This window comes from Lissotriton vulgaris, chromosome 6 (genome assembly GCF_964263255.1).
Source record: "Lissotriton vulgaris chromosome 6, aLisVul1.2, whole genome shotgun sequence".
NCBI lineage: Eukaryota > Metazoa > Chordata > Amphibia > Caudata > Salamandridae > Lissotriton > Lissotriton vulgaris.
In genome coordinates this window covers 1,566,293,745-1,566,306,748 of record NC_141694.1, presented here as the reverse complement: position 1 = coordinate 1,566,306,748, position 13,004 = coordinate 1,566,293,745, and the positions used below count along the sequence as shown (strand labels likewise).

The following is a 13,004-nucleotide window of genomic DNA, read 5'->3' as shown; positions in this document are numbered from 1 at the left end:
GTAGCACATGTTACCTCTCTAACCTCCCTGGATGGTGGAGGTGGTGGGAAGGTGTGCCACTTCACCTAGGGCGGCGATATTCCTTGCACAGCCCCGTGGTGGTAGCACAGGAGACGGCCAGAAGGATCTTGCTTCCTACAAAATAGCTGCATATTTTAAGCAGTGCTTAATTTGTAAAATATGAAGTGCAGGTGCTCACATTTTTTTAGTAGGCCACACCCACTTCCCCAACCTCCAGTGACTCCACCCACATCCTTTATTGGCTCCAGCCACATCCGCATGCCTAAACACATTAGAGCTACCTCCTCATTAGTTGAGGTCCACAAGAAGCTGAAGACCTAGTTCTCCACTTAAGCATCCTAGAGGACCCCAACACCTACACATCTGCCCAAGGGCCTGGATACACTCTAACACGACCCACATGGCTAAAATCAGGAGCACCGTGACACGTGTTACTGGGTTTGATGGAAGAGGCGGCACCGGGATAGAAAACTGCAAAGTATTCAGAGAGGTGATAAAGTAGGCGCCGCACCAGTCACGCGACATGAGAGAAGCAGTTTTGCATGCATTTTGTCATATGATCACAAATCTGAGAGCAATTCCTCTGTGACTTAAAAATTAAAGAAATAACAGTGCTATGATTAGAACACATTATTGCATCAGTGGACTTAAAATTCACATTTACATACATGTGGCTTGTTAATTAAAAGCTCAATCAAGCTGAAAATAGTCAGCTTTGGGTTCAGACAGTCCCCACCCATATCTGTCATCTTCCTGGTGCAAGACAGGGACAACCCACATGATTACAGAAGAAAATGTGCTCTCCCCAGCGCATGTGTGAACTATGACCGCCACGCATCTGCAACTCAGTGTAAAACTACCAGTAAACCCAGCTTCTCTTTAAAAAGAGGACTGGGTCTCACCTGCAGTTTGTATCACTGGGGGTCCCAGTGACCTCCATGCCCCAACTAAGGGTTGTCAATGGGATGTACCGACTGTGTATCACTTCATAATTGGTGTGCAATCATTCCACCTGCCAACGGATTATTTGCAGTGCATCATGGGCCCAAGAGTCAAGGTGTTCTGTTATTTGCATGGAGCCACACCTTTATGCAAATGAAGTAAAGCCCTTTGAGAGTGTACCATCCCCATTGGTGCACCGTTCTCATCCATTATAGAAGAAGCTGTATAAGAATCAGGAGCCCCTTCTGTAACACCAAAGCACCCTGGGGTGGTGCAGGAAGCAGGTGCAAATGACCTCTGTCCTCCTGGGCAGTTTGTGACAATCGACCCGTTAGCATAGAAAATAGGAGCTGACAACACATTTTCAGTACTCTAAGATCCTGGATAAAAGACATTTTGGACACAAGTAAAGCAACGTCCTGCAGTGCTTTCATGAGGGTCTGCAGCTAGCAGTGGCGTGGCGAACCCCCCCTTTAGTAGCTTAAGCGGGTGTCACTTGGCCCCCTGGGCTTGCAAACTCACTGCCTCTAAAATAGTCGTTATTTATGGGCCTCATTTGTCTATATGTTTGTCGGATAACAGTTAATGTAGCACCCTTAAGACATTTTATGTCAGAGGGCTGTGTCCTTAGGTTGATAGGCACAGTGAAGAAGCAAAAAATTATAAAAATAGGGAACCACTGAAAGAGGAAAATGTAAAAGTAAAGAAGAAAGATGAATAGATACAAATGTGAAATAAAGAAAGGGAAGAAGGGTAAATGAAAGGAAGAAAACATGAAAGGGAAGAACGAAGGAAAGGGGACTGTTCGGATGAATGGGTGAAAGGAATCAAGGGTGAATGAATTGATTGCAGGGTGAAAGGCTGTACAAAATAAAAGGCTGAAAAGACGAATAAAGGAAAGGCGAAATCATGGACTAAAGAGTGATAGGATTGACAGGTGAATCTGAGTAAATGGAAGAATGAACAGGTGTGGGAAATGATGAGGAGGGAAGAGACAGGATTTGTGGGGTACAGAGATGGATAAAGGAATGTACTGATAGGTGCAATAATGAATGTACCCTTGAAACAGTAAAGGGATGGAGGGATTGATTAAAGTCTAGTTGGATGTGTGGGCGGAAGAAAAAGTAAAAGGATGATGAATGGATAGATGGAAAGGTCAGAGGATAAACAGACAAGATGGCTGAAAGGAGGCAGAAAGTGTGAATGGAACTCTTCTGGCGGGTCGAGTTCGCTGACTCTGACGTTGTCTCAGAACTGGTTATGCTACATAGAGAGTTATGCATCCACTGCAGAATTCTGTGCAATAACGAAGTCAAAAGTTCGAAATCTGGTAGCTGCTTTAAGTCTCTCACCTTCCCAAGCCCTGCAAATTAAGTAGAAGTGAGTGTGGTTACAGTAGCAACAGATGTCAGCGCTTCCCTTTAAGTTGAGCTCTAGGTATGTTCCTCCTAATATATACAGTAGCGTTTTCTATTTCCCCCCCTAATGCTGGAGTCGCAAAGATAGTACATAACCTCGGCAAAGTAGTTTAAAAACTACAAGGAAGCAAAGCCTGCAGAATGCCGGATGACGACCTAATGGAAAGATTTGAAACGGCTTTACTTAATTCAATGGCGTGGTATGCGAACATTCAAGAAAATCTCCACCCTCGACTAGACTGTATGTTTCTAAGGTTAAACTAAGCTCTACTGCAAACAAACATCTTACAGAAAGTAACTCCCTCAAACCACGCTCGAGGTGCTCTTCATCCGGACTGTGTCAGGCCCGGCCTCGAGCCCGTGGAGTTCCCTTTTGCGGTCTTCCTCCCACGTATGAGGAAGTCCTGCAGCTTACACGTGATTGGCAGGCGGTGGCACTGCGCGCGGCGACATAGCAAAACACCACACGGTGCCCTTCGCATCACTGCAGCGTCCGCAGGCCGAGCACAGCCGCCCCTCTGCACAGCATGGAGAGAGAACCGCAGAAAATACGGGAGGGGTACCTCGTCAAAAAGGTAGGCCGGCGTCAACACGCTTTCTCCATTGTGGCAGCTGACAGGCAGAGTGCAACAGGAGAGACCTGCAGTATTGAATACACACTGAAGCACACTCTCAAAACATTGCAGACATCTCATGACTACTCCTGGTTTCCGGAAAAAGCTGCACATTGTAGTTGACCATCTCCACTAGCATTTTTTTTTTAAAGCTAGACCGACCTACTTTAATGTAGAGGTGGGTTGTAATTATAGCATTACCGAGACAGAGAATACGCGCGCTGCCTGTCACGTATTTACTTTCAGATGTCCTGTAGTGGTTCCTAGTTTTGGGGAGAAAGTCTCTACGCACCTGTGTGGCTAAACCACACAGAGCAAAAGCAGAACTGGTTAAGGCTCATTCATAGCCATACGGTAAATCAGCGGTAATGTCTTTGTGACGCAAATCCACGTGGTAACCATAATTATAGTGTTCCTGGCATTTTAGGCAACAATATAGTTCACTGTTGCCTGGAGAAATATGTGTGTTTTAAAGATGCAATGACTGGCAGAGATTTCACAATCTGCTGTGTGTATACATATCTTTTTATTTACACACACACACGTTTCCTTTGAACACAAATGCACATAAAAAATTGTGATGGCATTAACCATACATGCAGATTCAGAGGGTAGAAACCACATTATTATATGTGTTGAGGGGCATCATAACCCATTTAAGGCTTCGCATCTTGTGAGTCATGACCCCTCCGTTAACTCAAAAATGGTAATGAATTAAGGAATGCCGTATTACACCTGCATGGCAGGGGTGGTAATGCGTCCATGTTTCTCTGCAACTATAAGTACGGACGTGGTCGAAAGACGTGTTTTTCTGCTACTCAAACAAATACCTTATAACTCGATCAGTGGGCTGGTGGAGATCTTTTCTGTGATTACTCCTCGCATCGTGATATATATATTTATATATATTTATATTTTTATGTTTTTGAACTGCCCCACGGGTCCCCACTTGCAGGAATTGAGCCAGGAGTAGTCCAAGTGATCTGAATGCAAAGGAACTTTTTTACGGGTGGATGCGCAGAGAGGTCGACACAGCCCTGAACAGGACATGCATGGTGCCTTATAACTAGGGTTCCCGGTTTTATGGTATTTCTTTTTTTGACATTTCCGTCTGTATTTATCCATATTTATTTTTTGCTAATTATATCTGTATTCATCCATATTTATTTTGGGTTTAGTGGAAAAATTAAGCTGAAATTAGTACATTTCCACGTTTATTTAACCAATCAATATGTACTCATGCTTGAATGCCTGCCAGATTTCAGTGATATGAACACCAGCAGAAAATAAATCAATGCACTTATATGAAAATAAGCACATTCAAGTATCAACCTTGTGCATATCTACTGGTGTTAAAGCCTCTAATTTAAAATTCCTTACTTTTTAACCCCCTGCATTATTGGTCATCTTCACACCTTCACCTATCAATTCTCACAGCTATTGGCCTGGCAGTCATGGCGAACAGTATTTAGAATTATTCAAAAAGCAACCAAATTTCCGTTTTTATCCACATTTTAAAATAAATACAGACAATAAAATAAATGTTTTCTGTCGGTATTCATCTTTAAAAATCAGTAAAAAACAAAAAACATGGAGCCTTACTTATTAACTTTAAGATTGCCAGATTATTGCTGAAGAGGGAAGGCTGTGTCCCTCTTAAAAGAGGATTCTTAGGACGAGGGATGAAGTACTGGACCCCCCTCCCCGCCCCCCCCCCCCCACGGGGCCCTTGGCTTTACTGGCTCTCCCACCTCGATACCATGCTCCTGGGCTGATGCCACAACAAGTATACTCCAGGACTCGGGTGCCCCTACATGCCACCTCAGCGCACAGACAATACCACTGACTGTATAGGAGCCCAGTGGCCGCGTCCTGCTCATGTTTTTCGCTTAGGTTATTACCCCAAGGTCCCTTATGTTCTCGCCCCATTCATTACAAAGTGGAGATGACCCTCTCCCGAAAGAAAAAAACAAGAGGAATGCTGGAACACTAATACGGCCCCTCCCCCCGGGAGTACATAAGCAGTACTTACCCAGCAGCCCTCCTGTTCTTTTTTTCTGTCTGTCGACAGAATGGTTGGTGTGCTGGTGCTGCTCCTGCTGGGCTGGAGTGGCAGTGCTCTTTCTTCGCCCCCTGCCCGGCTGCCTGGCTGTGCGGGGGTGGGGTTCCCTGGACTGTCTCCTGGCCTGCCGGGCTTGCTGGGAGACAGTCTCTCTTCGAGCCGGTGTTCTGCTGTGCTCTGCGTGCACCTCCAGGTCCTTTGCGGCTGGGGCTGATGTTCCCGAAGTTGCTTCCGGGTCGCGGGCTCGTCTTCCCGAGCTTGGCTGGGGAGGCATGCCTCGCTGGATGGGCTCCTGCCGGTGTCCTGGATTTCCTGCTGTTGGAGTGGGGGCCTTGTTCCTGGGGTCGGCACCCACTCCGGGTGATTCCCGCTTGCCGGGTTTTGTGACTTTCTTGATGCTTGCTGGTGTCTGCAATCCCAGCGCGTGGAGGCATGCTTTTGCAGGTTATCCTGTGTTGCAGTGTGGGTCGGATAGCTCGTGCTCTGCTCACTATGTGTTTGTGCCTCAACTGTGTTATTCCCTTCATGCTGCTGTGTACTGGGCGCTGGGTTACGTGTTTATTTCTCTGTGTCTATTTTTCAGGCGTGCTGGCGTTCTGTCCAGCCCTTGCTGCACAGCTGCTGTATTGTTATTCACCTGGAGGATCAAAGCCACAGATTTATGCAACGAAGGGGTGTTCGTTGTTTGTCTTTAAAAGTGTTTGCCCCAAATTTTCACAGGGGTCTCCTGGGGGTTCCGGGGCTTGGTCCCGGGGTCTCGTACTTGGGAGGCATGCACTCTGCCGTGCTGGCGTCCTTCCTGTGCTGCATCCCCGCTTCTGAAGGGCCTGCACTGGGAAAGTGGCGCATTCCATGGTTCACACCAGCAAAAAGGATAATAGCAACAAGGTGAAGATTTTCGTTCGATTGTTCCATGGGAGCATTTGCTTATAATCCGTGGGGATGTTGTGGCGCATCGGCCCATGCTGCTGCCTCCCTGTGTGCGCTGTTCTCAGGGTTCACAGTGTGGAGATCATGACTTTATAGCCAGGACTGCCGACTTTGGGTCCAGATACCGAGGTTCTAGTCCCTGGGTGGCCTCAACGGCCTGTGATTATGGGCATGTCTCTTATACTAATTCCATCCCAGGGGCGCGTTGCCCTGGTCGCCCATGCCCCCGCCTTCGGTGCTTGATTGTCTGCCCGGGGTCTGTTTGGGTGCAACTCCTTCTTGGCATTTTTTTGTGGTGGCTGTGTCTTTGTGTGTCCATTGTGCGTATGTTCGTGTTGTGCCGTGATGACCGTGTCTCGGCGCTGGCCCTGCCTACGGTTGCTTCTTGTACATGTTCACGGGTGTTGCGGTTTGGCGCTGCTGTCCTGGGTTTCCCTTTCAGTCGGGCGCTGTGGTTACGGGTTCGGTGCTGGTTGTCTGCGCTGTTTCCTGGGCTCCTCTCCCTGGGACTAAGTGGTTGGGGTTTTTTGTCTCTGGCCTGCGGCCTTGCCTCCTGCTCACCTCTGCTCTTGTTTGTTCTATGGGGTTGGGCGTTCCGGGGGGGCTTCTCCCTTTGGGGCGCTTCTTCCTGCCTCGGATTGGCGTGGGTTCCTGTCGCATCTCTGGGGGCTGGCTCCTTTTACGCTGGTTCTGCCTGTGCTTGCTCCTTGGGTTCCCTGTGTTGTTCGGGTCTCCCTGCCTGCTTGCTTGCGCCTTGCCATCTGTTGCTCTTGTGTCGGCGTTGTTCTCGCTTCTTCGGAGGCCGCCCTGTTGGGGGTGCGACTCTGTTCCCCCCTGCTTCTGGCTCCTCCGCGGCTGCCTTCCCCCTGCTGGTGGTGAGTCAGTGTTCCTGCTGCTTGGGCCTCTGGGGGGGTCCTGTTGGCTCCCCTGGGTTCCCGTTGGCTTGACTCGGGTTTCTCTGCTTTCTTTGCTGCCCCTCTGCATCCCTGCTTCTCGGGGTGTCGTGGGTGCGGGTCTCCTGGCCTTGCCTTGGGTGTGCTGCGTGCCTTCCGGGCTTCTGCTTGGTTGGTCGGGCCGCTGACGGGTTAGCCGTGTTGTCTCAGGCTCCTGGCTCTGGGGTGCTTGCTCTTCTGCATATCTGAGCCTTTTGGTCTCCTCCATGTTGGGGCTCCTGGTTCCTGGCTTTGTTGGACTGCGTCTGGTTCCTCTTGCTTCTTCCCGTGTTCCTCCTTCGCTCCGGGCTGGGGCTTTGGGTGTTTGTCCCGGGGTCTTCTGGGGGCTTGGGTTGCTTCTGGGGTATGGTTGCTTCTGCCCTGGCTCTCCCTGTGCTTGCCTTTGGCTTGCTTCTGGTGTTCCTGGCCTCCTCTCCTGGTTCTGTTGTGGTTCCTGCCTGGTTGTTCCTGGCTGGGGACCTCCTGGGTGTGTCTTCTGCAGGTTTTTCTTGCTGGTGTGGTTGGTCTCTGGGGTTCTTGCCTTTGCTGTCTGGGCCTGGCTGTCTTTTGTTGCTTCCTTGTCCTGGCGTACGGCCTGTTTCTCCTCTTCTGTTGTTCTCCTGGTTGGTGGCCTGTGGCCGTGTCCCCCTTTCTGAGCCTGCTTTCATCTGCTCTCTGTTTTTGTGCGTGGTTGGGCCGGGTTTGGTCCCTGCCTGGCCTCCTGGAGCTGCAGGGTGCTGTTGGCTTCTTGGTCCCTCTGCACTCAGGTGTGTTTGCTCCAGGGGTTGTTCTGGTCTCGTCTGGTTCCTTTGGTGGGTGCCTGGCTGGGGCTTTCCGCTCCTGTATGTTGGGCTCCTTTTTGGGCTTTGCTTCCTTGCCTGAGCTCTCTTTTACGTCCTGGAGGGGTGCTCTGCGGTTGGGGCCGCGTCCTGGTGGGTCCTTCGGGGCTTCCTCCTGCTGGCAGTTCTCTTCCCGGGCTTGTTTCACCTGTTTTGGGGTACTGTGGCTCCGGGTCTGCCGGCTTCTTGCTGGTTTGGGTTGACCCCGGACTGTGCCTCCTGGGTTTTCTGGCTGTGTTGTCACTTTTCGGCATGCTCTGGGGAGTGTTCGGCTGGGCGTTTCCTGGTTCTTTCCTGGTTCTGGTGTCCTGGCTCGCTTCTGGTTGGGTTGTGGTTCTGTGGTGCTCTTGCCTCTGTGGAGTCCTCCCTCCTGGATGCGGGTTGTCTGGGATTTCCTGTTGCTTGCCCTCTGCCTTCTCTTCTTCCTCTGACTTCTGCTTTGGCGGTTTCCTCTGTGTCTTTCCGGCCATTTGGGTGGTCCGGATTTGTGCCGGGGGTTCCCTGTTCCTCCCTGCCCTTTCCTTTGGCCTGGGCGCTGCGTGGGCTGCTTCCGGGGTTTGGTTGGGCCGGCGGGTCCTCCTGCGTGGTCGGGTTGCTTGGCTCTGGGCCGGGCTTCCTGGTTCCTTTGGCATCTGTTGCCCTAGTGGGTGCTGTTTTCTTGGCTCCTCTACGGCGTTGCTGGGGTAAGGCTTTGTTGGCTTTTGGTCTGGATGCTGTGCGCCCTGGGGCATTTTCCTTTTCTGCTGCTCCTGGCCTTGCTGCTTGCTTGGCCTGGGTGTTTAGTGACTGTTCGGTCCTCTGCCGTTTTGGCTCCTGTTTTTTTCTGCCCTCTGTCGATGGTTTAGAGGCTGCTGGGTGTTCCCGGTTGCTCTGGGCTTCCGTCCTGCCTTCGTATCCCTCCCTTTTTGGGTTGGGGTTTCTGGGGGTTGTGGCCAGTGGCTTTGTCCCTGCCCTTGTTGGGCTGGCTTGTTGTTGCTTTACGGTCTTATCGGCCTCTCCTTGTTGGTTGGCTTTGGGCTGGTTCTTTCTGGGGGCTTCTCTGGCCTGTGGTCTTTGCATTGACCTCCTTTTCCCTGTTGTTCTGGGTTTGGTGTCCTTCCTGGTTGGGTTGGTGGCCTCCATCCCTGTTGGGATTTTTGGCCTCCTGGGGTTTTTGGTCTTTTCCCCTTCCCTGTCGGTTCTGTTTGGTTGGGGTCGCACTCCTGTCTGGCTCCTGGGCTCTTGCTGCTTACTGGTCCTCCTCTGGGTTTTTTTTGGGGGGGGTTTCTCCTCTGGTTTCTCTGGGGCTGGGTCCTTCAGTTTGGTGGTGTGGGCCGGTTCTGGCCTGTGCTTTCCTCCTTCCTTAGTTGGTCTTGGTGCTTGTGCCTGCGCTCTGTTGGCCTTTTCTTTCTCTGGCCTTCTTCGGGGCTGTCTCGGTTTGCTCTGTCTGTGTGGCTGCCGGGTCCTATGTGCCTTCCCGGTGGTTCGGGGCTTGGCGGCTTTGTCCGGTGGGTTGCTTTGCCGTGTCCTTTGGTTCTGCTTGCCTTGTCTCCGGTTGCTCTGGTTGGCGGCCTCCTTGTTGGGGTTCCGTTCTTCTGTGGTCCCCGGTCCTTGTTTGGTCTCTGCTGTCCAGTTATGGGTTGCGGGTCGGTTGTTCCTGCGGTCTCCCTTTCCCTCCTCCTGTGTGCTCCCTTGGGTTACTGCTTTGTTGTGGTTTCCTGGGTTTGCTTGTGGGTGCGGAAGGCCGTTTTTTTGCTTTGGTATTCTCCACTTTGTAATGAATGGGACAAGGACATAAGGGACCTGGGGGTAATGTTCTATTACTTACCGGTAATCTTCATTACTCCGGGTCCCATTGTCCTCGTCCCATTTATGCGCCCCTCCCTCCCTCCCGGGCCGCCGGCCTTCCTGTCTGGGCTTGGTAGTACAGGAGGGCTGCTGGGTAAGTACTGCTTATGTACTCCCGGGAGGAGGGGCAGTATTAGTGTCCCAGCATTCCTCTTGTTTTCTTCTGTCGGGAGATGGTCATCTCCACTTTGTAATGAATGGGACGAGGACAACGGGACCCAGAGTAATGAAGATTACTGGTAAGTAATAGAGCATTGCTAAACTTCTTTCATCCCACATCTACTCCTGGTAATTTTCTAGATTTAGTTCATGTACTTTGTTCTCATGAACTGATGCTGCCTTATAATGCACTTAATTGTAGATCGACTTCTTTGCTCTGTATAAATTATGCTTACTTATGCAACTTTCTGTTGCAGAGATACCACGTACTGCTTTTCTTTGCTATTTGCTCACATTGCGCGAAACACTTCCTAATGGGCTCATCGGAGATATACCGAAAATTTCAATAAAATATGTGGCAAAAAAACTTTCCATTCAAGCTTGACTGCTAAATTTCTGCAGCCCGGTGATCCTTAAATTGTGCCAGGACCCTGCTTAATTACTCAGAGTATTTTTTTGGCAAATGATTCTTTCTCTATTTTGCCAATTAATTGAATTCATTGCTTTCTCCTCAACCAATCGCTCTTGCATCTAACAAGCCCTTCTCTAGTACTGGTGATGACTCTGACATTACATGAGGTTGAAATGCCGTCGACGATCATGAACATAAAACCTCATCCAAAGCTGCATTCATGAAGCATCATATTTTTAACCACGGGCGCCTGTAAGTCTATTAGCCAGGTACTGCTGGAAGTTTCCAAATGTCATCTACAGAAATGTAAAGAGAAAGCAACCATGTGAAAGCCGCCCACTTGAAATCAGTCCATATTAGCATTGAAGCATCCTATCAAAAATTTTGCAAACGCATGAATACCTGTTTTTTGCCCAGTTATTGTGTTAGTACTTTATACCTTATGATGTTGCTTAATTATCTGTCTTTTGCGCATAGAGACCCCTAAATGGAATATGACTGTACTGCGCAAAATACCCTATAAAATGATCAATAAATAGGCAAATGCATACATTTTTCAAGAGGTGGATACCATCAATCAATCAATCACGAAATTTATAGAGCGTACTACTCACCCGTGAGGGTCTCAAGGCGCTTGGAGGGGGGGTCTGCTACTGTTCGAAGAGCCAGGTCTTGAGGCGCTTCCTGAAGGCAAGGTGGTCCTGGGTCAGTCGTAGGTGGGTGGGGAGGGTGTTCCACGTCTTGGCCGCTAGGTAGGTGAAGGATCTTCCTCCGGTGGTGGTTCTGCGGATACGTGGATTGGCGGCGAGGGCGCCGCTGGCGGAGCGGAGCTGGCGGGTAGGTGTGTCGAATGAGAGGTGGTTGTTGAGGTATTCAGGACCCATGCTGTGGAGGGCTTTGTGTGCATGGGTGAGGAGTCTGAACGTGATTCTCTTGCTGACGGGGAGCCAGTGCAGGTCTCTCAGGTGGGCGGAGATGTGACTGTGTCGGGGGATGTCCAGGACGAGTCGTTCGGATGCGTTTTCTGTGCGCTGGAGTCTTTTCTGAAGTTTGGCGGTGGTCCCTGCGTACAAGGCATTCCCGTAGTCCAGCCGGCTGGTGATGAGGGCCTGGGTGACCGTCTTCCTGGTTCCAGTGGGGATCCAGCAGAAGATCTTTCGGAGCATGGGGAGGGTGTTGAAGCATGAAGAGGTGACGGCGTTGACTTGCCTGGTCATCGTGAGGGAGGAGTCGAGGATGAAACCCAGGTTGCGTGCGTGGTCCGTGGGCTTGGGGGGGTGCCCAAAGCCGGGGGCCACCAGGAGTCGTCACAAGCGGAGATGGATGGCCCGAGGATGAGGACTTCCGTCTTGTCTGAGTTCAGTTTCAGCCGGCTGAGCTTCATCCATTCTGCGACGTTTTTCATTCCTTCCTGGAAGCTGGCCTTGGCGATGGCGGGGTCGTTGGTGAGGGAGAGAATCATTTGGGTATCGTCAGCGTAGAAGATGATGTTGAGGTTGTGCTTGCTTGCGATGGCTGCGAGGGGGATCATGTAGACATTGAAGAGGGTGGGGCTGAGCGAGGAGCCTTGGGGTACTCTGCAGATGATCTTGGTGGCTGCTGCGCAGAAGGGCGGGAGACGGGCTGTTTGGGTTCTGTCGGAGAGGAAGGAGGTGATCCATTCCAGGGCCTTTCCTTGGATTCCAGCGTGGTGGAGGCGGGTTGTCAGGGTATGGTGGTAGACCGTGTCGAAGGCACCCAATAGGTCAAGGAGGATGAGGGCGGCGGTTTCCCCATTGTCCAGCAGGGTCCTGATGTCGTCGGTGGCTGCGATGAAGGCGGTCTCGGTGCTGTGGTTCGCTCGGAATCTGGACTGTGATGGGTTGAGGGAGCCGTTCGACTCGAGGAAGGCGGTCAGCTGCTTTTTGACAACTTTCTCGATGACTTTGCGGGGAAGGGGAGGAGCGAGATGGGGCGGAAGTTCTTGAGGTCGGTGGGGTCTGCGGTGAGTTTCTTCAGGAGGGCGTTGATCTCCGCGTGCTTCCAGCTCTCCGGAAAGGTGACGGATGCGAAGGAGTTGTTGATGATGTCCCGGAGTTGGGGTGCGATGATGGAGTCCGCTTTATGGAAGATGTGGTGTGGACAGGGGTCGGTTGGGGAGCCGGAGTGGATGGTGTTCATCGTGTGGATGGTGTCTTCCGTACTGACGGGGGTCCAGGTGCGGAAGGTGGGGGTGGGGGGCGCTGGTTCGGTGGTAGGGTCTGTGGTCAGAGGCCCGAAGCTGTCGTGTATATCGGCGATCTTGCGGTGGAAGAACGTGGCAATGGAGTTGCAGAGTTCTTGTGATGGCGTGATGTTGTTGTTGCTGGCGTTGGGGTTGGAGAGCTCTTTAACGATGATGAAGAGTTCCTTGCTGTTGTGGGCGTTGTTGTCCAGCCGTTCTTTGAAGGATGACCTTTTGGTGGAGCAGATTAGCTGGTGGTGTTCGCGGATGGCGTTCTTGAGGGATGTTATGTTTTCTGCTGATTGGTCGTGGCGCCATGCTTTCTCAAGTGCACGGCAGGATTTTTTGGAGTCTTTGAGATCGTTGGTGAACCAAGAGGCTTTTTTGCTGTCAGGGTTGCTTGGGGGGTTCTTCAGTGGTGCGAGGGCATTGGCGCAGTCCGTGATCCACTGTGTGGGGTTGCGGGCTGCTTCGTTGGGGTCCGTGGAGTTGGTGGGTGGGTTTTGGCTCAGGGAGTTGGTGAGCTGGTCGGTGGTGATCTTGCTCCAGCATCTTTGGGGGGTTTGTTGCGGTCGGTGGAGGGTAGTTGTTTTCCTGAAGTTGAAATGGACGCAGCTGTGATCGATCCAGTGGAGTTCAGTGGCG

At 51.2% G+C, this 13,004-nt stretch overlaps 1 protein-coding gene across 1 annotated transcript in view; it reads left to right on the top strand.

The window, feature by feature from the left end:
- The first annotated feature begins 2,811 nt into the window (after positions 1–2,811).
- The window catches only part of PLEK (pleckstrin), a 322,392-nt gene continuing 312,199 nt past the window's right edge, over positions 2,812–13,004 (top strand). The window contains exon 1 of the mRNA XM_086927734.1: positions 2,812–2,956. Within this exon, the coding sequence (XP_086783860.1) occupies positions 2,909–2,956 (48 nt within the window). The 5' untranslated portion in view covers positions 2,812–2,908. The remainder of the gene's footprint in view (positions 2,957–13,004) is intronic.